The 22,622-nt window shown below is 36.5% G+C and overlaps 1 protein-coding gene across 18 annotated transcripts in view; it reads right to left on the reverse strand.

The window, feature by feature from the left end:
* The window catches only part of RALGAPA1 (Ral GTPase activating protein catalytic subunit alpha 1), a 132,101-nt gene that overhangs the window by 42,834 nt on the left and 66,645 nt on the right, over positions 1–22,622 (reverse strand). For 17 of the 18 annotated variants that reach the window (XM_015630322.3, XM_015630339.2, XM_015630338.2 and 14 more), the window contains 8 exons: positions 19,982–20,092; positions 18,837–18,905; positions 17,436–17,570; positions 16,613–16,796; positions 7,473–8,337; positions 5,971–6,042; positions 4,893–5,016; positions 3,033–3,188 (listed from right to left, as the gene is read on the reverse strand). In XM_015630322.3, coding sequence (XP_015485808.1) covers positions 3,033–3,188; positions 4,893–5,016; positions 5,971–6,042; positions 7,473–8,337; positions 16,613–16,796; positions 17,436–17,570; positions 18,837–18,905; positions 19,982–20,092 — 1,716 coding nt within the window. The remainder of the gene's footprint in view (positions 1–3,032; positions 3,189–4,892; positions 5,017–5,970; positions 6,043–7,472; positions 8,338–16,612; positions 16,797–17,435; positions 17,571–18,836; positions 18,906–19,981; positions 20,093–22,622) is intronic. The other variant, XR_001522074.2, reaches the window with a different exon arrangement.

The following is a 22,622-nucleotide window of genomic DNA, read 5'->3' on the forward strand; positions in this document are numbered from 1 at the left end:
GTCTCACCTAGTCTATCTCCTTTCCTCAGGGTATCATCATTAAACATACATAAAATGTACAGCTTTTAAACATGTCTCTATTAGATTTGATTGAAATGGGCCAAAAACTGTGAGGGAAGGAAGGAGACAGAGAGAGGCTCACAAGCCTCTGTTCTTGGGAAAATGTGCTCAAAAAGAACAAAATCAACACACTGAGGAAGAACAGAAAAAAAAGCCACAGAGAAATAAAGTAGCTTGATTAAACAGTCAACCAGTATCCAAGCCAAAAATATAATCTCAATCCATTGATACACTTTATATATCCATAGAGACCTCAAATATTCCAGATTTCTGATGAGTGAGACTCTTCGTAAAGGAGGAGAGAAACAGGCCTGGGGCAATCTGGAACTGTTAAGAAGCCAAGCTGACACAACTTTCACAAGCTGAGTCACAGGAAGCCTGGACCAGCACTGAGCCTCACCTGGCAAGAAAAGCTGTATGTAGATGCAGGGTGTTTTGTGGCGGTGAATCCTTCCCTACCCCCTTGGACTGCATTATCATCTTAGAAATGCTCGTTAGGCCTTGGCCTTGACAAACAGCACCTGGGCTAAGCTCCTGTTGAGTGCATCAGAAACACTGTCTGGTCCCAGGAACTTGGGCTATCTAATGAGCACCTGTTTTTTAATGAACAGCCTTGGAAACGTGTTTTTCTTGCATGAATAACAGCCCAAGTGGAACTGGTTATCAAAGTTGTGATCAAACTTTCTTTGAAAGTTACCAAGACATGTGGACAGAATGGAAAATTACTATGACTAAGCTGAACTCTCTTGCAGCCCTACAAACAGTGGTTGGAAGTGAGACCCTTTGAGTGCTCCTGGACCACCAGTCGGCTGCAGGCTGCCATCTCCCTCTGAGTGGGACAGCACTCAGCTCCCTCTCGGAGGCAGCAAACACTCAAGTTTTCTGTACTCAGAGGATTGCTGCAAATGCCACCAATGGAGCCTGGGCTGATACTCCTGCTGCTCAAGGATCAACCCCTTCACTTGTTGAGAAGATGCAAAGGCATCTGACATGAGTAGTGCACTGAACTGCAGGAGAATTTTTTACAGGTATATACCTCGTACATACTCCCTTAGATCTGTGTGCATGCAAGTGTAAATGTGCTATAGCAACTGTACTATGAACTTTGCTCTCAGATTAAGTACTTTAGATTTGTAAGTAAATTAGGTCTATAAGTGAGTTACTGCTGTGCTGTAGTAAATTCTACATAACCTTTTGTTACATTGTTTAAATTAAGCTATTGATGTTAAGTGCTGTTAAGTTTACATGTGGCTAAAAGCTTTAAGCTTTAACTGTTGTTCAAGTCTGGGGCTAAGTTTGGCAAGGGGGTCCACTCTGAACCTTGTGACTGATTGGGAGGATCTTCCTCATTGCTTTTTATCCTTACCCTTTCCCATCCTTACCCTTTTTCATCCCCAGCCTCCACATAGCTCATACTTGGTTGATTTCAGTTTTCAATTGATTGATTTTACATTTTAGTCTGACTCTTCTCTGTGTGCTTTAAGCATCCAGTAGGCAGTACCTTGCAAATGAACTGTGTCACACTTTTATTTGAATATTAACCCTACTTTTGCCAATGCCTTTGCTGGTCATTCTTTGAGCTACCTAAAACACTCATTCATGATGCGCTTCTGGAAACAGACATGAAATCTTGCCTCTACGTTCTGCTGAAGCTCATAGCACTTTCAAATTATTTACTATTAATTATTTTTCCCTGTGACCCATCTTCTCCCCCTTTTCAACACTTTGTAATGATCTAATTCAAACAGATTATAAACAAACATTGCGAGCTTAATTACAAACTGTGTTTCATAAAATCAGATTTTTGTTTTAAAAATAAAGAAGACAGTCAACTTAAAAAGACACCCCCCCATTGTCTTCTTATAAAACAGTAGCAACAATCTGATTTTAAAATGAGTTATTTTGCTATTAGCCACTTCTATAAATCATTTAACAACCTTAGTATTACTCTGACTCTACTTCAGGAAATAAAGAACAGAAAGGATGCAGCATCTCAGGCACACAAGCAAAAGCATTTTTAATTAAAAAACCCTACACCAACCAAACCAACCTGAGATGGAACAGTGAGAAGTTAGAATTCATAGTCAGTCTATAATAAGAACAATAATATTTTTTCTTCAAGTTGAACACAAAGAAAAAGAAGTCATTAATAATTGAAGCTTGCCAGAGGCATGGCTATTTCTCTCTTTACTAACTGTCTACCATCTAATTTAATTACAAGTATTAAAGTCCATGCTGAGGTCAACCAGCTTCAGTTCCTCCAATATTACACTTCAACCAGTGCTCATTAACGTGTCTAGTGAATGGATTAGCACATCTGAAGATGTATGTATGCAGGATGGGGGGACAGTCTGAGGATAGCTAATTGTTCATTTATAATAGGACACAGACTGTAACTTATTATCACTAATGTGGAATTTATTAAATTCTAAAGAAAAAAATACCAATACAGAAAACCATTTTTTTTTCTTAATGTAGCTATAAGAGATCATATCACTGTTGAGAATCTGTGCCTCCTCCAGGACAAAACACCTTATATACAATAAACATGTCTTCATGTTTTTAACCTTTTTTCTTTTTAAAGGGAAAATTATGCTAATAACCTGCAGATGATCCTTACGTAAATAAGAAGTCATCTCAGAAAGTACTCACCACATATTTCTTAATTGGCATCTAAGGTTTCAAAAGTACTAAGATATCATTCAGATCTAATACTTTTCCTTCTACACCAACCATTACTCTCCTGCACTTTTCCCCACTTTACATATGATCTTGTAAACAATTACAATGATGGTAAAAATCACCAGTATGGTAAAATTAGAAATTGGCAGAGAATATACCAACTTAGCAGGTAAAGATATTTTATGGTGTTTTGTTGTTGTTGTTTTTTTTTTTAAATTACTGGATTTTCTTTGACTCTAATATCTCTAGGTTTATTACCATGAGAACACTGTTTATTCAGAGACACCTACCTTTTTTGTTAAAGAGTCATCTGAATCAGAAGGCATTCTTGTTGACACATGGAACATTACTTCCACTGTTGAGGTAGCAAAATATGGAGTGGTCAATCCAGTGCTTTTGTTTTTTTGCAGTCCTCCCATAAAGCCACAATGGTTTGTGAGATTTACCTAGAAATAAAGACCAGGAAACTTTACCAGAAAAAAATTATCAGGTAATAATACACTCTTTATACTTTAAAATGCACTTTCAACTGAACTTTAGAAGTGAAGATCATTTTCCCAAGAGTATAGTTACACTGTTTCTAATAGAGTTCAGATTTTCTTACTGCACTGGAAATCAACTGCAGTGCACTAGCATCCTACATTCCATGGTCACCACAGAAGCTACTGGAAAGATGAGATTAGAAGAAAGGAAAGGCTGTGTAAATAATATTTACTGCATTATTTCCTGATCATTTGACTGCAGTCACTTACATGTGCTTTCTGATTTTTTTTAAATTCTCTGATACTACATCAACCTTGACCTCATATCTGGAAAAACACTGTGTAACAGCCAGGGAATTTATTACCTTACACAATTTTTTTTAAAGAAATTTTCATTCTGTGAATATAAAAAAAAATTCACAGAAAACTAACTGATAATTTTAAAATCAATTTTTAAATCTTCAATCAGTGGGAAATACACAGACACTGAAGTAAGTAAGCATGCTTAATATGCTGTTTCACCTTTAAAACAGTGACTACTTAAAAAAGTTGTTTTATGGATGTGAAACACATTTAATCTGCCCACATGGGATATATTTGTTTTCTTGATACTAAAGGATGCAGAATTTAATGTTAAAATATTTAAATATTAGTTGTCTCATTATGGAATATTAATCCAAATTGGCAATTCTTTAAACTGGCTAATACTGCCTAAGAGAATTAAACAACTAAAGAAGGATATCTTATGGTACTAGTGTTGGGTTTTTTTCCTCCTAAATATGGGAAATAAACATCTATGTCCATGAAAATCAGCAGACTTGTAGCTGTTTTCCTCTGTTCCTGTGTGGAAGTCAGTTATTATCCACACAGTTAATCTGGTAGTGTCCTTTTGTACCTAAGGAGTAAAGAAACACAAAGAACAAGATAGACACTCATGTGGACACTCCTAATGAGCACAAGTTGCAAGAGGAGCAAAAAGCCTGCAGCTCCTTAAAGCTTCTTATATATTGGCTGACCTGCAGCCAACCAGGACCAAAAGCCATTCATGTATTCTGTGCAACAGTACCAAACTGAACTCTGCAGTGGTAATTAATCCTGTGCATCTGAAAGAAAGATGGAAAAAAGGAAATCCTTGTGACAGTATTGAACAAGTGACTAAAGAGCTGCAGGCCCACATAGATGATGGGGTAGATCATAATATTTCTAACTGCTGGAAGAGAAGTAGAGTGGAGTGTGTGAACTGATACATGCCTGCAGTAGAAGGTAGGAAGAAGAGAGTATGTGAAAAGTTGCTTGTCTGTACTTTTGGAAGTCCTGAACTTGAGCAAAGCTCAAACTTCAATGGCCTTAACAATTTAAAAGCTTACAGGGAAATCAAGATTCCTCCTAAACAGTCCATGAAAGCCAAGTACAGGACTGCACATTAAAGAATTATCTTTGCCTGAACAAACTTGCTTCAGTTGTTGAGAGCTTAAATTTAAATGGCTAGCATTGCTAATGAAACTAAATCAGGACCTTTTCTCTAAGTCCCATTTTTAAACCCATGTGTTTCAGTACTTGCGAGCACTGAAACTTGTGAGTAATGCTGAAGAACCAGACTTCTAATATATGAAGGTGTCAGTAATTGTCTTTGTAAAAAAATCTAGGATAAAAATATTTAATAAATACCTCCCAGCCAAGACCAGCTACAAAATCCTCATAGGCTTGACTTCCCCCAGTATTCGTAAGAATGGAGTGTTTATCTTCCTGCCCCTCAGCAACATAAAACACTGCAATCTTGTGTGTCTCTCGGCTGTAAAACAGAATGGTCATTGCATGACAGTACCTTAACTAATATGAAATGAAAATATACAAATTATACACACAGAGCTTGGTTTCTAAAGCATAAAAAATGCATAGTGGAATTACAGTAAAATTATATGGCTTCTTTTTGATATCCCCTATATTTTCATATTCTCATTCTATTCTTTCTAATGCCATCTTCTCTATAGCCTAAAGTTTTGCTATACATGAGCAGCATTTTCCCCTTTCATCACTTCTAAGTGATGCCAGCAGGATTGTGCTGGCTGTACCAATTGATAATGGAATAGGTGAGCTTTTGACATGGGCAAAACCATGTGTAATGCAGGCATTATCCACACTGCACTGACCATTAACAACAGTGCCTTCTGAACACTGTGAAAATGCAGCTTGTGCAACTGAATGAGGAATCTTTAAATATTTTTTAAAGATTACTATCATTTAAATGTCTTCCATTGACAGGTTGTTGTTAGACATTGGAACAAGTGGAGATGGTTTCTTACACTTCTAAAACTTCTGCTAGGTTTTGTTTCAACTTCTACAAAAACGAGTCAGTTTTTAATTCTGTGCTACAATTCCAACTAAAGGTCCATGCCTTCAAATACTGGGACCATTTGAAACAGCTAAAGAATCAATCAAAGCTTAAAATGAAGAGACTTTAATATATCAAAGTTTTAAAATAATTAAATGTTATGCATATACAAATGCTCATAAGTTATTTTGAAATTTGTTTATCTCATGGTATTCTATGTGCAGAATTTGACCCTACAAATAAAACCAGTGCAACTTCAATGTAACAGAAAAAATTACAATACTATGCAAAATACATTAATAATTAAAATAACTATTAAAAAAGTCAGCTCAACTCTTACATCTATGCAATTAGAACCATTTGAGTAAAAGCACACTTAAAACAAGTACGTAGGCAGTCATTAAAAGAATTTACCATTGTCTTGAGTCCAAATTTCTGAGTTCTCGAAGTAACTTCTCATTTTTCTTCAGGAGATGAAAGCTCCTTCTAAACAGAGAAATTTGTAACTCTTTTATTACCTTTTCACTGATGGATACAGAACAGTACAAGAACGATACAACAACATATCCAGGTCCACTCAGGAACAGTCAACAAATGCTTCTGCCTTTTCAACAGTCCTTTCTTAATATATAAAAATTAAGACATCTTTAAAAAAGTATACAAGCAATTTTTCTTAATCCAGCAAGTCTTCTATATTCATTACAGCCCTGAGTATAACCTTTATTTCTTTCCACTTTCTTCTGTCAGCCCATTGAATCTGCCTGGGATCTATTTCTTCTCTACAGAAGAACCACAAGAAATATATGTTTAGTGACAAAAGACACTCCCATTAGTCTACTGTTGTAGGGAGCTGGTGCATTCAACACAGAACTTTTGCTGCCCTGAACTGCAGAGCAGAATTTAGCTCAGTAATCACCCAGCCAGCTGTAACAATTTAAATGAAAAACGAAACCAATATGTTAGAGAAAGAAAGGCAGTTTTCATGTCTTTTTAACTGTGCTTAAGATGTTTCCCACAAAACACTGAGGAATTAAAAGCAGTCCTGTTCAAAACCAGACTGCCTTGAGGAATTAAAGACCCAAGTAAGAAGGGTTGTAACGCCAACATTTTGTCTGATTCCAGTGGTACCTCAGTGTCACAGATTATTTTTGTTATATTCAGTATACTGAATATCCATTTCCCTTCATAGTAGGAAAATATATCAATAATTCTAATATGGAATTTGAAAGCAATGGCAGAAAAACATTTCAGAAAGACCCATAAATTCTAGGATGGTATTATTTGTACACGCACCAATGTATATGCAGACATGCACTTAAGTACACACACACACACACACACACACACACACACACACAAAATAATGTAAAGAGACATTACTTCTGTAATTGAACATGGCTTCTCTCCTGTTGTTCTAAATAATATTCAAACAGTACTCAAGCACAGCCAATGTCAAAATAAATAGTAGGGGACACATCTTTCTCATTAGCTAATACACATGGCAAGGCTTTGAGGCTGCATGCAAGCATGCTTTTAGCAGACAAAGCAGCAGGACACTGTCCAGCGACACAATAGCTGAAAATATGACACTTTCTGAGCATTATTCTGACATTGAAAGGTAACGATTTTTGCAGCAACATACATGGGATGCAAAGAAAATACATCACTCCTTCAATTTGCCTTCAAACACTTTCTAAGGAAAGAATATGAATCACAGAAAATGCAACAGATTCCTCCTTTCTGTTTCTCTAAATGACAGGCTGAAAAGCAGAATAAAGCTGCCATTTAGCCCTTAGCTGCACATCCCCTCTCTTTTGTTAGCTGGCCTGGAATATTGCTGGCTTAGCAAACTCTATGATCAAGGTAAGAACAGCACAGTTCCTTAAAAAAAGTTGTTAAAATATGAATTGTTTTACCTTTTATCCCATGAATTCATTCCCAGTATACTGAGAAGTAATCTACAGTAGTAAAATGCTGACTGTGGCTTTTGTGAGGTTGGCTCGTCCTGCTCCATAGCCCTCATATTTACATCATTGAAATGCTTTTCAACGAACTCTCTCTCTTCTGTGTGCTGTTTCAGAATAGCATTGATGACATCGTTCTCCTGCTTTTCTGAGATGCAGACTGGTTGAGGAGCAGGGATGTTGAGTGAAACACCAGTTCTCTGTAAGCATTCAGGGCTTGTAACACCTAAATACTGCAGTAGCTCATCAAGAGCATCCTCTTCATCCCTAATTGTATCCCACGTTGGTACAGTGTCTCTGAATTTCCTTTTAACTTGGAGTGTAATTCCATCTCTTGCAGATACATCCTCCACATGCTCAAAAGATGAAATAGCATCTTCTGGTTTATCTTGCTGAGATAAAGAAAGTGCAAAAGATGTTGGTTGTGAAGATCCACATAAAGATGATGGTCCATACAAAATGGCCGAATCCCACGAGTATTTGCCAGACAGATCACGGACTATAATTCTAACATTTGAATTAGCTGATGCAAGTCCAGCAGATAGTCCTCCCCCAGGCATGTCATCTTCTGCTTGGATTTGTATGCAAGACACCAAGGAAGTATTGTTTAATACAAAGAATTGAAGATTTGGGTTCTCAAAAAGTTCAGGAGAAAGCTCAGGACTTTCACTGTATGGATTGTCATTGTTTTCACACACTTGACTGGTCAGCATAGCAGGACCTCCGCTCATAGGATAGTGGCCTAAGTGGTTGACTAGATGTGTTATCACAGTACGAGCAGCAACAGAAATTAATCCTTGTTGCATGTGAGTTTTCACTGCAAGAGAAAGAACACAGGTTTTAAAAGAAGAGTTCAGAAAACAATACTGAGATTTATGTGTTTCTTTTGGTCTCTTCCTGAGAGACTGAGCACTGCAAGCTGAGGATACATGCAACTCAATAGTGGAAAAATATGTATTTTGATGACCATTGTTCTTGTATATAAATAGCATGAAAAATCCTGAAACAGTTAAAGAAGCATCTTCATTATTTTACAGCCACATCTATGTCTACAAATCACAATTCCTTTATCATAGCTTTGTTACCAGCACTGTTCTTCTAAAATAAACAATTTCTTATCTAGTGAAAGTAAATCTTGAATTGCTGTTGAAGTAGAGATCCTAACTGTGGTGCAAGATGTCCATTCCAACTGCAGTGAATTTTTATATTTATACACATCATTACACTGAGAAATACAAAAGAAGATGGATGCACAAAAGATCTAATCCATCTTAATTTCCCTGGGGAGCATATAGCTGTAGGTTAGCTTGAGAATAGCACTGGATAATTTTAAAGTACAAAATCAAAGACCATGCTGTTTATATCGAACATGATCTAACATTATCAAAATTTTCAAAAAGGAAATCTCATGTCACAACTTTGTTTTACAAAGTTTCAGGTTAGAAAACCTTGGGAGTGAGAGAAAAGTTAATTGTGCCTATCTTATGTGAAAATCATCCTGTGAGATGCACTGGTATTTCAATATAGTTTTTGCCATCTCCTTCTTTGCTGCATACCTTCCACTTGCACGTTACATCATCTAAATTCATAAAAGGTATTTTTAATGTTTGTATCACACCCAGCTAAGCCAGTACTATATTGTTATTGAATTATTTTTATCAAGTCCACTCTACATGAAGTACATGAGCTGGACAAAGCGACTCTCTCAGGCAGAGAACCATCAACTGCTTCAGGGGACCCACTGGAAAACACATAAACAAAAATATTACAATGCAGAATAAGACAGGTGGAAGAGGGAACAAGATCAAAATGGAAAAGTACTTGTTTTCTGTATCCTTTCTCCTGCAACTGGGCATGGATGCCCTGAATTTGGGATTTATAACAGGAAGATCAAAAAACTGTACTCCTTAGGATTATATCATATATTTTAAATTACATTAAACATTGAAAACTGCTGCAAACACTTCCCATCTTCTTTCTCACCAAAATCCATTAAACCAGAATGTTCTGAACGACATCACTTTTTCATTCAGTATTAACTGAGAATATGTAACTTGGGTATAGAAGTAAGGTATAATGAATGCATCTCCCTGTATGTTGGATATTCATAAGCTGCAAAACCTAATATTTAATAAACAAATTTATTTTTTCAGTTTCAGATGTCTTAATTGGTTTAACTAGAAAAAAAAAGGGAAATTTGTGATGCATACTGACTGCCATTACAGATCTTCAGTTTCTGAAGATGGATGCATTCGGCAACTGCAAAAATAAACAGGTAGTATGTATTTGCCTTTTTTTTCCCTTAAAAAGTTGGGGTTTAGCAAGTAAGAGATGTTTGGGATTCTGGCTATTCTCTTCCTTTAGGAAGCACTTCATCTCAACTGCAAATAGGGAAACATTTCATCCATTTAACAGCTGACAAAATCAACATAACATTTACATAATTACAAAACTCATATCTAGTCACGTATTTTAATAAATTAATGCCGTGAGAATTAATATAAGCAAATTAGAGATTATCTTTATATCATCTATAGCCTTCTTGAGGTTTAAAATCTACAAATACAAAAACATTCAGTGACGCTGAATTAAGTGTCCAGATATTGGCAGCATACAAGGAAATTAAGTTATAGTGCCATCTGCTGAAATTTAAGAAGGAACTGGAAGCAGATTTTATACAAAATAAAGAGAAAATAAACTGGGTGCTTGAAGAATCATTTACCAGCACATTACTGACTAGCACCTGGACAATGCACAGGGTGGCCCATCTTCATCAGGGTACTTATACCAAGTATTTAGTATTTAGCACTTGCCACTGCACAGATAAATAGGGTAAGGCTTTTTACAGGTTCCAGGAGCAGAGACACACAAGCTTCCCAGATATCTGAAGTCCCACCCTATAAAGGTTAAATGCCCCTTGTTAAGTTCTGTTGAGAAACCTGAAGAAATAAGGACCTTCTAGCATATGCTATTACTTAGACTGTTGTGTGGCAAACCCTCAAGAACTTAAACCTGACCGTGGTAATTTTGCGCCTGTGTGTGTGAATTTACTCCCTTAGGAGCCAAAGGGACATATGGAAAAGAAAGGTGACACAGTGATACAAAGAAGGGAAAAATTAATTTAAATTTGGAAGATCCATTCTCAGTCCTAATACATCCTTTCCCTGAAAACTTTGCACTTGAACTAAAATCATAACTCTGTCACTGTTTTATAAAATGCAAACACTACATCTGAGTCTCCTCTCAGAATACAGTGCTGTTGATCTAAAAATTACACAGAAAATTTAAATTAGAAGTATCAAGAGAAGTATACTGAAGAGCAGATTGTAAGATGCAACCTGTTAAAATAAAATAAAGCAATCTTGAAACACTTTTGCCACACAGAAAATCAGATTTTGGCGATGGTTTCCCCAGGAATAAAAAAAGGAAAAATCCCAAGCCTAGTAATGCATTTGGAAATTATGAAAATTTTAAATTAATTTTGCAACTTAATTTATTCCTAGAAGCACATCTCCTCAATCAGGAATAACTGGACAATCAATATATTAAAACCTTAAAATGAGTATCTAAGCCATGCTCTTTGCTTCTGGAGGGCAAATGGAAATAGGTAATAATGTAAGCCATCAAAGCTTTACCACAAATTCTACAAACTAAGCCATATCATTACACATTAAGGCAGTCCAGCTCACCACTTTGTTAACCTGTCTTCCTGAGAGAACGCATCGCTGCCTTCTTTACAATGGTACTGCCTCTGTCTTGGGCAATGTAATTCAAATGTGTACACGATCATTTGGTAATTTATTAGAAGGATGTTATACTATTTCTTTTTCTCAGTCTTGAAACTACCTCTTTTGTGGAAGGGCTGAAGGTCCATCACAACTAATTCGTATCTGTGGCATGAATGAAGGATTCCCAAGTTTCCTTAAGATGTGCTGTTAACTTTTTAATTCAACTTCGGCTGAGCAGTTTTAAACAATTATGGTTATGTAGTAGATGTAAAAAGTAATGACTGAATGTGGAATTTAACTCTCCTCATCCTTTTAGCTGTCTAAAGAATGACCTGTGATTAATCTCAAATTGGAGCAATGGGATGAATCACTCTCTAAAAGCACTTATTTTTCCATCATTATGTTTAGAGGGAGCCTAAGAGTGTTCCTCTTAGCTTAGTTTCCTGTTTTTACCTTAATTTAAGCAAGTCTCATTCCTTTCTATTTTGAAACTCCAGCTATATAGACATGCAGCAACAGGGAACCCATCTCTAGAATATTCCCCACAAAACACAAACTGTGTTAATCTGGATGCACTATGTATAAAGTATTCTTTTTAAAGTGTGCATTTTGTGTCCTTTCAGTAAAATGGCGAACAGCAAAGCCTTAAATGAAAACTACTTTATATTTCTACTTTTTAAATAAACGCTAAGACTGAACATCAGGCAAGGAAAACATTTCCATTAGAAATTGAAAAATGTTTTAAAAAATTCAATGTATGCAAAAGGGTTTGAAATATGTTTGGAGAAATACGAGTAATGGGGGAAAAAGCAATGAAATCAGTAACTGATAGATCACTCTATCCACATAATGTTGCTAGTACCTTCCAATCACAACTATATCAAACAGATTTGCAATCTATGAAGTATAGCTTTCAAAATATTTTTGTCTATAATTGCAAAAAAAATCTCCTTCATATATATTGATGGACCTGAAATGAAACAGAAAAAATCAGAAGTTAGCAGATTGTGGCACTATACAGTCCAGGCTGGCTTGCAAACATCTAAGTTGGTTAGTTAGGTGCAGCTAAAGATAACACTGGGTTTGTGTGGCAAGGCTTTGGTAGTGTGGGGATTACAGGGGTGGCTTCTCTGAAGAGCTGCTAGGCTTCCCCTGTGTCTGATGAAGACAATGTCAGCCAGCTCCAAGCTGGACCTGCTGCTGACCAAGGCCAAGCTGATCAGCAATGAAAGTAATGCCTCTGGAACAAAAGAGTTAAGAAGGAATAAAAATAATTATTGGGCAGAAGCAAATTGCAGCCAGAGAAGAGCAGAGTGAGAATATGTGAAAGCAACTACTATGCAGACACCAAGGCCAGTGAAGAAGGAGGGGCAGGAGGTGCTCCAGGCACCAGAGCAGAGATTCCCTGCAGGCTCTGGTGCAGACCATGGTGACACAGGATGTGCCCCTGCAGCCCATGGGGCTCACAGTGGAACAGAGATCCACCTGCAGCCCCCGGGGACCCCACACCGGAGCAGGTGGGTGCCCAAAGGAGGCTGTGATCCTGTGGAAAGCCCACACTGTACCAGGCTCTGGCAGGAACTGTGGTGCTGTGGAGAGGAGCCCATGCTGGAGCAGGCTTGCTGGGAGGGCTTGTGACCCAGTGGAGAACCCACACTGGAGCAGCCTGGGCCTACAGGACCCAGAAAAATAGGGGACCCAGAATGGAGCATTGATAAAGAACTGCAGTCCATGAGAAGGACTTGGTTTTAGAAATCTCCTGTGTGAGGGCTGCCATACTGGAGCCAGGGAAGAGCATGAGGAGTCCTTCCCCTGTGGAGGAAGGAGCAGCAGATACAATGTGTGGTGAACTGACTGCAGTCCCCCAAACCCCATCCTCCTGCACCACTGGGGGCAAGGAGGAGGTAGAGATTTACACTGAAGTTAAGCCCAGGAAGGAGGGAGGAGTAGGGGTATGATGTTTCGAAGACTTGGTTTTATTTCTCATTATCCTATCCTTATTTGCTCAGTAATAAATTCAATTAATTTCCCTAAGTCAAATCTGGTTTGCCCACGACAGTGATTGGTGAGTGATCTCTTCCTGTCATTATCTCAACCCACAAGCATTTTGTTATATTTCCTCTCCCCTGCCCAGATGGGGAGGAGAATAAGGGAGCAGCACTGGTGGGCAGCTGGCATCCAGCCAGGGTCAAATCACCACCATCACTATTTGTATGCCTGTACTGTAGCTAGAGTAGGTTGCTGCTGATATCAACTAGAGGAACAGTTCATCAGCCTTCACACAGACAAATCCAGTGATTCTTCAGATGTATGAAAGCATCACAGACTTGTTGGAGTCTGAGACACAGAGTGTGTGCCCTTGTTTCTGATACTTAGTTCTAAGATCCAGAAGAAACTGAATTTCATACAATATGAAATTTGAAATTTAAAATTTTCAAACAACATGAAAAACATGAGCATGTTTTCATGGTGATACATGAAAAAACTGTTAAAGTTAGATAGAATAGCTGGAAGTGTGAGTGTGTAGATTAGAGAATTTCTTAAGTCACTGGGTGAAAAAGTTAGTTTAGAGTTTAAATTAGTTTAGAAGGCAGAAGGCAAGATGGAGGATTTAGAATGTTGTTTCTTTTCCTTCTTTCTTCTTCATGTTCTTCTTCTAGAGGTTTTTGGGTAATAGTAAGTGATTGGTTAGAAAATGCTGCAGAGCAGGCAGCACACAGGTGATGGGTCACTGGGTCATTAAGAAAAATAATATACGTGTCTATTCTTAACTGGGTAAGAATAAATATAAAGATAAAAGAACTGCATAGTTCAGGGCCATTTTGTGCTTTCAAACACAAAGTGAGCCACAAGGCCTTGTTGTACCATCAGAAAGAAATGTACCAGATTGCAGTGAATTAAGCTTGTGCAGCTAGTTTGGACAGACTTGTTCTGATGATGCAATAAAAGCTTCCTACTGATGTTCCTTATGGGGAGCTGCTAAAAGTTCATTCTGGTTTAAATATAACAGTTTAATATGCTTAATAACACAAGTTATTCTTTGTGTATCTCATAGTAAAATCTACCACTTTACCAGCGACAGAAAGGAGAACAAAGACAGTTTTACAGATAATCCTAGGTTAAGAGCTTCCTTGTGATAGACAGAACTTGGAAAGTTACTGAAAGAGAGGCCAATAATAATCCTCTTTATTGACATACACCTGTTCCCAGAGGATTTAAGAAACCTTTGCCCTGCTGTTTATTGCATGGCATGCTCCACACCTCTCAGTAGATTCTGTCTCCACTACACAGTTGTGTCACTCTAAGTCCTGTATCTTCCTGGTCTCATACCACATTATGCTGTGGCTAAGTATCCACAAAACCTGTGATGGATCTGACCTTGAACAACAGAGGCGTAACAGGATAAATCAATTCCATCTATTAAAGCACCCTGTCTCAAGAATTTTGTCATTTCAGCACTTTCAGATTTGTTTGTGACCTAAGGAAAGAGTCTTGCAATTCCTACTGTGTCTTTGTAGAACTTTGCTGAATTCCCTACTTCTGCCCTGCTCATTTCCATTCCTTCAAAAAAGACACTATGATAGCCCTTTCACTCTACTAAAAGATGCTGACCCACTGGCATACTGTTCTGCTGCTAGCTTGTAGTAATTGACCCTCTGTCTTGACAGAGACCCAGACTGGTTGTTATCCACTAGTTTTACTCCTCTCACTACTCCAACAATGCCAGGGAGAACAGATGCTGTGCAATCGGTTAAGCACTGCCAATTTTATTCTCTGCCTGGCAATGGGACTAGAAGTGCCAAGGTTGCAGAACCAGGATTGTATTGTAATCCTGTAGCCTGCCAATTAAATTTCACAGTCTAACTTACAATTCCAGAACCCTGAAACTTAATTTATCTGGAGAGATAAAAGGAATATCTGAAATTACTTTTATTAAGAAATTTAACAAGAAATCATAAAAGAAAAGATCATGGTTGGAAATGCAAAATGAAGATATTGATGCTAAGGCTTTGTGCAACCATATTCATTTAAAGAGAAATCTATTCAGGGTTGTCTTTTCAGATTGTCAGATTAAAAAAGACACACAGCATTTGCTTCCAACCCATAATTACAGATTATTATGGAATACAAAAGATGCCAGGCATAAAAAGCTACTACTATTCACTACACTGTAATAGAACATGCAGTGGAAGTAAATTTTGGCAAATGCTTTAAATATTAGCTTTATATAATATGTATAGGTGAGACTGTAATTAGGACAGAATGAATCCTTCAAAGCCTCTTTCATTCTGACCCTGCAGATGATTACTTTTTACTAATAAGGCCACAGCCATTTGACGAAAAGCCAACTATAGTACCTTGCTTCATTCTTCAGTAAATTTAATAATTACAGCTCCTCCTGCCAGTAGTTCTCAGATCAGACTTGTTCAATCCAATACTGAGCTTATTAGGGGACAGCTCTATGTTTAGAATTCTTTAGCCAAAAAAGTACTTGAGGATGATGAAGCATGCCTTAGACAAGGGCACAATGATTAGCCATTTTCTCTACATAAAAAACAGCACGTAGTCACTACAGACCACAAAATCACCTGCTGTTAGCACACAGCTGCTACAAAGAACTGCTGCATTTATCTGCTTCTTAATACCCTTAAAAAAGCCTAAATGGAACAACTTAATACAGAGGCAGGATAGCACTACACCGAGTTGCTCATATCTTAATCTCATCTTTTTCAATTTTCTTCCCTATGTAGCTATTTGATATTTACTAGATACACTGCATAAAACATGATAGTCCTCTGTAGCTTAAACTCTTGATTCTTTATTTTCATTTTTGAGTTGTGAAGAAAATGTTAATTCCCATGTCTCCTAAGGTTCTAACCAGATGAGAGAAAATTTCTGTTGTTTTAGACAAATCTGAGGTTTTAAGCAGCACACAAAGAAATCAACAATAAATTATTACAGGCTAAAAAAATTCACAGAAAGCATTCAATATTGCAATGTCAAACAGGAATAAAAATCCAAAATACACCTAGCAAAAGGAGCAAAATTAAGAAAAAAATCAAATTAATTTACTGAAAGTAAAATGAAAAGCAACATTTATCCATGTTGCAATAATTAACACTTCTGCTGATACACAGAGCATGGAAGAATCTATATCATATCGATCTTGGTGTTGTTCAGAACATACTTATTTCAGTTAATCAAATAGTAATTGCTCTAGATTACATTTGCTCATTCCATACTAATGGTTCTTACCTAGCGTCTACATATAGCCAAAAACCTGTGCTTTACACTAACACTTCAATACTGAAAACCAAGACAAAATCTTTTGGAAAAAAAATATATTTAGGCAATTAGACAAACCTTCAGTGACTGGCTGAAGTTTAGAAGACCTCTCCGAGTCTGGAGAATGCAGTGGCTCTGGCTCCTTTAAGCTTTCTAAATGCATAAAAGGATCATAATCCATACATGCCAGATCAGAAAGGCTTAGAGGAAAATATTTTGGGTTGCTGAAACACTGAGACCCATAGACACATCCATGCAGAACCTAGAACAAAACCAGAGTTTCATTACATTAACTACTGAAGTTTATGCTTAATAGTTTTATAAGAAATTGAGTTTATTTTTATTTGCATTTTGAAAATTGATTTGTTGGAAGGCACGATGAAACGTTGGAAAATTTTAGATGCTTAATGTTTACAGAAACAAATTCTAGTCTGCAAAGAAAATTATTACCACCAAAGTGGAATTTAACAATAAAGAAACAAAACTTACAAAAAAATCGTTAGGCTACCTTTATTTTTAGATTTCCTATCTTCTTTAATTACATATGCTAGGTCTAAGCTGCTAGAGGTTTTAATCCCCTTCCCTTGCAAAAAGGAAAAAAAACCCTTTCTCCTGTGTTCCTAAAGACAGTAATTGTAACTTAGTGCTTTTTGCTTTGCTTAGTGCTAAATGAAATTGCTTGATATATAAAAGTTACATCCTTCTGTATTAAATGTATAATTAGCCTTCTACAATACAAGCATCTGCAATCCATATGATATTAAAAAAAAGGTTTGGTTAACCATCCAAAATGTAAAACAAAATCTACATGGAGGTCAGCTTGCAGAAAGCTTTTGCCTTCATTTCCATGAAAACTGACACTACCTCCAAATTCTTAATAAGTGAGCAAAGAAACAAGTACCTTATATATACAATTAAGAACAGATCTTTCAGTCTTATCATTTTCTGCTCCTGTAGTATGAAGAGGCTGCAGCAAAGTCTTCAATGGCAAGGCCATTATCCAATCCAATAAGCACAGAAGTAAAGAAACCACCAACTGGAAAAGACACTTCCCATTACAAATCAATTAAGCCAGCACCTGCTACTTCATGTTTATAACTTTATTTTATTTCTCTGTTTTGTCTTTTTTTTTTTTTTTTTTTTTTCAATTCAGTAAAGTCAACTTTCTGCAGTAATGGCAAGTCCCACTTGTTAACAACTGTATCTTCAAAACCAACAGCATCAGTAAAAATTTTGTCTACTGAGGTCTTTAACAAAGACCATCCATTCAACACTTTCTCATCAGGTGATCTCTATGAGCAGATATACTTAAGAAGATACCCACAGTTTTCAAGATTGTTTTCTAGGGTGTTGTTTTTAAAACGACAGATAACACAGGTTCAGTTAAGGCTGATGAGCCATTTTGCACATAAATTTCACTGCAAAGTGAATCAAGGATTACACAAAATGGAACCAATTCACCTGTATTTAGTGCTTTATAAATAACACATAGTGTCCTTCACAACATAGCAATAATGTTACGCAGCACCAGTTATCATCTGAAAGAAATCCAACTACTTTCTGTATTGTAGGTTACCCAGTAAAAGAATCAGCTCCCTCTTGGGATGTTTTGACTGACTCTAGAACAGAATTAGATTAAGACACAAATCCACACCAAACCATCAATAACTTACTGATCAAATAATTGTTTTTGATTTTTAAAACTCAGCTGTTGAAGAGAAGACAATTAAGATAAATATCTGCAAGATTCTCTAAAATATTTCTCAAGGTAAATAGAAGTCTTTAAAAAAATCCATGTATCTGATTTACTCATTTCACATAATACATTCCAAGTTTGTCCCTCAAAAGTATAATAAACCTGATGACGGAGGGCACTGAGTCTTTTTATTTTTAACCAATTTTTAAGAAACCCATTAGGACTACATTAGTCAAAATAGATAAGACAATTTTTAATATAATATTTGATGTACAATGATCGACAGTAGCTCATGGGGAAACTTGGTCAATTACAGAAAGGATCCTCAAGTGGAAAAGTGGGTGGCTTGGCATATGAGTGTGGTCTACAATAGCCCCTGACTTCTTGCAAAGAGACAAGATGAAACAGAGTTCTGAAGACCAAAATGAGCAACAGATGAACTCCAGCTCCTTGTGGGAATGGGAGCCCAGAATGATGGAGCTGTCAGCAACAAACTGCACCAAAAGTGCCCAAATTTAAATGACCCAATGAGCCCCACAGCAAAGCTAATTCAGAAGAGACACAGCTTTCAGGAGGCAGAAAGTACTAGAAATGAAAAATACTTACCCTCTTGTCCTGCTCGTAAGAGGAAGCTTCTGTACTGGGTAGCAGATGTGTAATAGTTGCTATCAGAATCTGGGGAAATACACCATACTTCTTTTAAAATAGAACCTAAATATTTAAGTTTAAAATATAATTTTTAGGCAGGTAGATCTAACATGATAGATTCATGGTTAAATTCTATTACAAGTACTTTGAGACAAGTTACAGTATTCCTTAACGTTTTTTTTTCAATAAAAGCACTTTTAATTGAATTTTGCAGAATACATTGAAGAAGTATGTTCTGTTTGACTGATGTAGGTGCATTAAGGACAATGAAATTACACAGCTACCTCAAATATTCAGGCATGAAAAGAAGGTAACACACATGTAGGATGCAGGAAGAAATCTGCTGCTGGTTTGTGTATGGTGCTATCTGAGCTACACTATTTCTCAGGACTACTAGAATACACTCTGTCTCTATTTTATCAGAAATATGTCTCCAGAGGAGCACAGAAATGCTTGCTGTATTTCTTAAGAAGCTTTCATACGAAAAGGACCTGGGAGCCCTCTGTCATTTCTCTGTGTTTCAGACTGACAGAGGCCATAAGTCTACCTCCTTGTTATGGGAAGCTTATTGAAAATATTATTTTTGCTTTATACTGAAACTCTTTCATTCAAAATACAATTGCAGACCCATATTTTAAGCAATCATTTCCCCCCTGAACTTAAATAAACATTATTTAATAAACAAGATTTATTAAATAAATAAATCTTGTTTATTAAGATGTTATTTATTAACATCTTAATAAACATCTTGTTTATTAAGATGTTAATAACATTAACATCTTAATAAACAAGATATTAATGTTAGATATCTGTTTGAAGATATCTAACATTAAAAAAAAAAATAAATGTACTTTACTGACAACGTTCTCATGACACTTTGAGGAAATACAGGCATGATGTAGACACCTTACATGTCAATACTGGAGTAAGGAAGTTAAGTGTGCTGCAATTCCCTACTGCTAGTGTTAAGTAAGATTATGTTTATACTAATTCAACATTTTGCAAAACAGAAATCTCAATAATCAGGTGTTTAATTTTAGGGTAGTACATTCTAGTGTTTAATTTTAAATAACATAAAATGCAATTTAAAAAAAGTTACTTACTTGAATAATTCTTAAAGGTGAATCAGCTTGATACAGTTGAAGTCTATGGACATAATGTATCAGCATGTTCAACATACTGCAGGCAACTTGGGCTACTGTTTTATTTGGAAACTAGAAAAGAGAACATAGCACAGTAACAATGACAAAATGATTTAATGTAAGAGTACATTAGGTGGTAGGTTGGTCACAAATTTCACTGGTAGTTTTATACATACAGTTCTTTAAGTATCTGTTTACCAGAGGAACAGAATAAAATTTTACAAAACTCTAAAGGAATTATTTTATATTCATAAACAAATGTTAGCAGCTAACACCAAAGTTTTGGGACAGACATCCACTGAGTTGCACACCAGAAAGGGGTGAGGTGTCTCCTAAGTAACTTGAGACTGGTTAGTACAGTATCATGAAGCCAGGAAGAAAGAACTAATTGCTTGTTACCTTAATTAATATTAATGAATCACTGCAAAGTCCCCCAGGGATCCAGTTCTGAAGTCAGGGGTCTTTGCTGAGAATCAAGGCAGGTGAAGAGCCACATGCCCAATTTAGAATAAAATTTTTGAATGCCAAAAACTTAAACTGAAAATACTCTCGAAGAAGACTGTTCTGGGTCAGTGGTTCTTATCAAAGCAGAGTTATCGATTTTTACATTTAAAGTTTTCAAAAGAAATGGTACAAGCATAAGGAAAAGTCTGGAGTATGAAGTTTTAATTTCCATGTTTTTAATTGTGGTATGTATCTAAGTAAGCAAAAAGAAGGACCATGAATGGCTCTTGCAAGTCATCCAGGGAGATGAAAACCAGAGTACATAATAGGTAGAGTTAATTCTTCTTCTGACTTTCCCTGTTTCTCAGTGGATGCTGTTTCATGTTATTGTTGGCTTTCAGCTCAAAACAGTAAACATCTCACACCTCCAAATCTTCACAGACTTTATGACAGGAATATCATTACTTTTTTATCCCTCATGAGACACACTCACTCCATGCTGTGAAAGAACTCTGTAAGAGCACAGTAAGCAGAGTACAGATTCTAAAACTCAAGCTTGAGCAGCAACCAAAAAAACCAGAAAAATGACTGAAAGCATAACAATTTGTTTGCAGAACTTGAGATGAAATCCAGATTGCTCAAAACATCATAACAAACTTGCAGAAAAACCCCAAAATCACTGGAGAAGAAAAATGGAGTGGATGAACTGGGGTAGCTTAATACAGTGTATCCAGACCACTGAAAGTAAGAAAAAATTACTTGAGAAAAAGACCTGGAGACTTTTCAGAGTCACTGAATAATTGGCCATTCACTACTTAAAAACAGAAAGCATTTCTGTCCTTAAATTATTAAATTTTTAATGGTTCTTTTTCTAAAGAGGTTCAAAATGAAGAGGATTGAATAATTTTTTGAGGCTGGTTTACACAAATCAGTTAACCTCCTTTTTTCCTCTAGTTTAAGAGATTTTTTTTTATTTTAATTTCATAAAGGAACAAAAGTAATCAGAGACATAAATTTCACATAAAGGATAAAGTGCATAAAATAATGAATATGAATAAATTTAAAATCTAATCTTGCACATTTAATTTTTTTTCATTCATGGGAAAAGCATCAGGGAGGAAGTTTTGATCAAGAATATGGGGGTTGGCTGAAATAGATCAAATCCTTCATCTGCTTCAGAAAGCTGCCCTAGCACAGTCAATATATCACATTTCAAAAGAATGCTGTCGCTAGGGTAGAGTTAATTTCCTCTCAGTAGCTGTTGCAGTGCTGTGTTTTGGATTTGGAATAAGAATGGTGTTGATGACACACTGACGTTTTGTTTTTTGCTAAGTTCTATTCATCAGAAGTCAAGGATTTTTATTTTTTTCTTCTTGTCTCATGCTATGCCTGTGAGAAGGTGAGCAAAAGAAACTGGGTGGGAGCATGGCTGGGATGGATGACCCCAACTGACAAAGGGATATTCCACACCACAGGACATCATGCCCAGTATATAAACTGGGGGGATTATCTGAAAAGGGGCTCAGACTGGGTTTGGAATATGACATTGGTCAGTGGGTGGTGAGGAAATGTTTTGTGCATCACTTGGGTTTTTTTTCCCTTCTCTTTTTATTATCATTATTATCATTTACCATTATTACGCTGTTTTACTTTGCTTTGGATTTTTAAACTGTTCTCATCCCAACATACAAGTTTTACCTTGATTCTTCTTGCAGTTCCACTGCAGTGGGTGGGAAGAAGGGAGATTGAGCGAGTGGCTGCATGGTGCTTAATTTCCAGTTGGGCTTAAACCATGACAAACAAACACTCCTTAGAACAGACAATTACGAGAGCTGTGGGTTCTGGAAGGATATTTTCACGAACTCAAGTAGCCTCACTGACTACATCTCAGATAATAAAACTATTTATCCCTTTCAAGTCAGTAATTTGGTTCTGACTTCTTTTACCAGAGCCTTCAGAGGTGGCATGGAAACACCTGTATGATTCCATAAACATTCCACCTGCCATACTTTGTCTCTGGAAAATGTCTTGTGTTATAAAGCATAAGGATTCACCACTTTTCTATTTAGTGGACATAAGTTACTTGATGGGGGAAATAAAAAGATGGAAATGAACTGGCACTTTGCCTGTTTCCCAGCCTGTTTTTCTCAGGGTTTTT

This window comes from Parus major, chromosome 5, assembly GCF_001522545.3.
Source record: "Parus major isolate Abel chromosome 5, Parus_major1.1, whole genome shotgun sequence".
Classification (NCBI taxonomy): Eukaryota; Metazoa; Chordata; class Aves; order Passeriformes; family Paridae; genus Parus; species Parus major.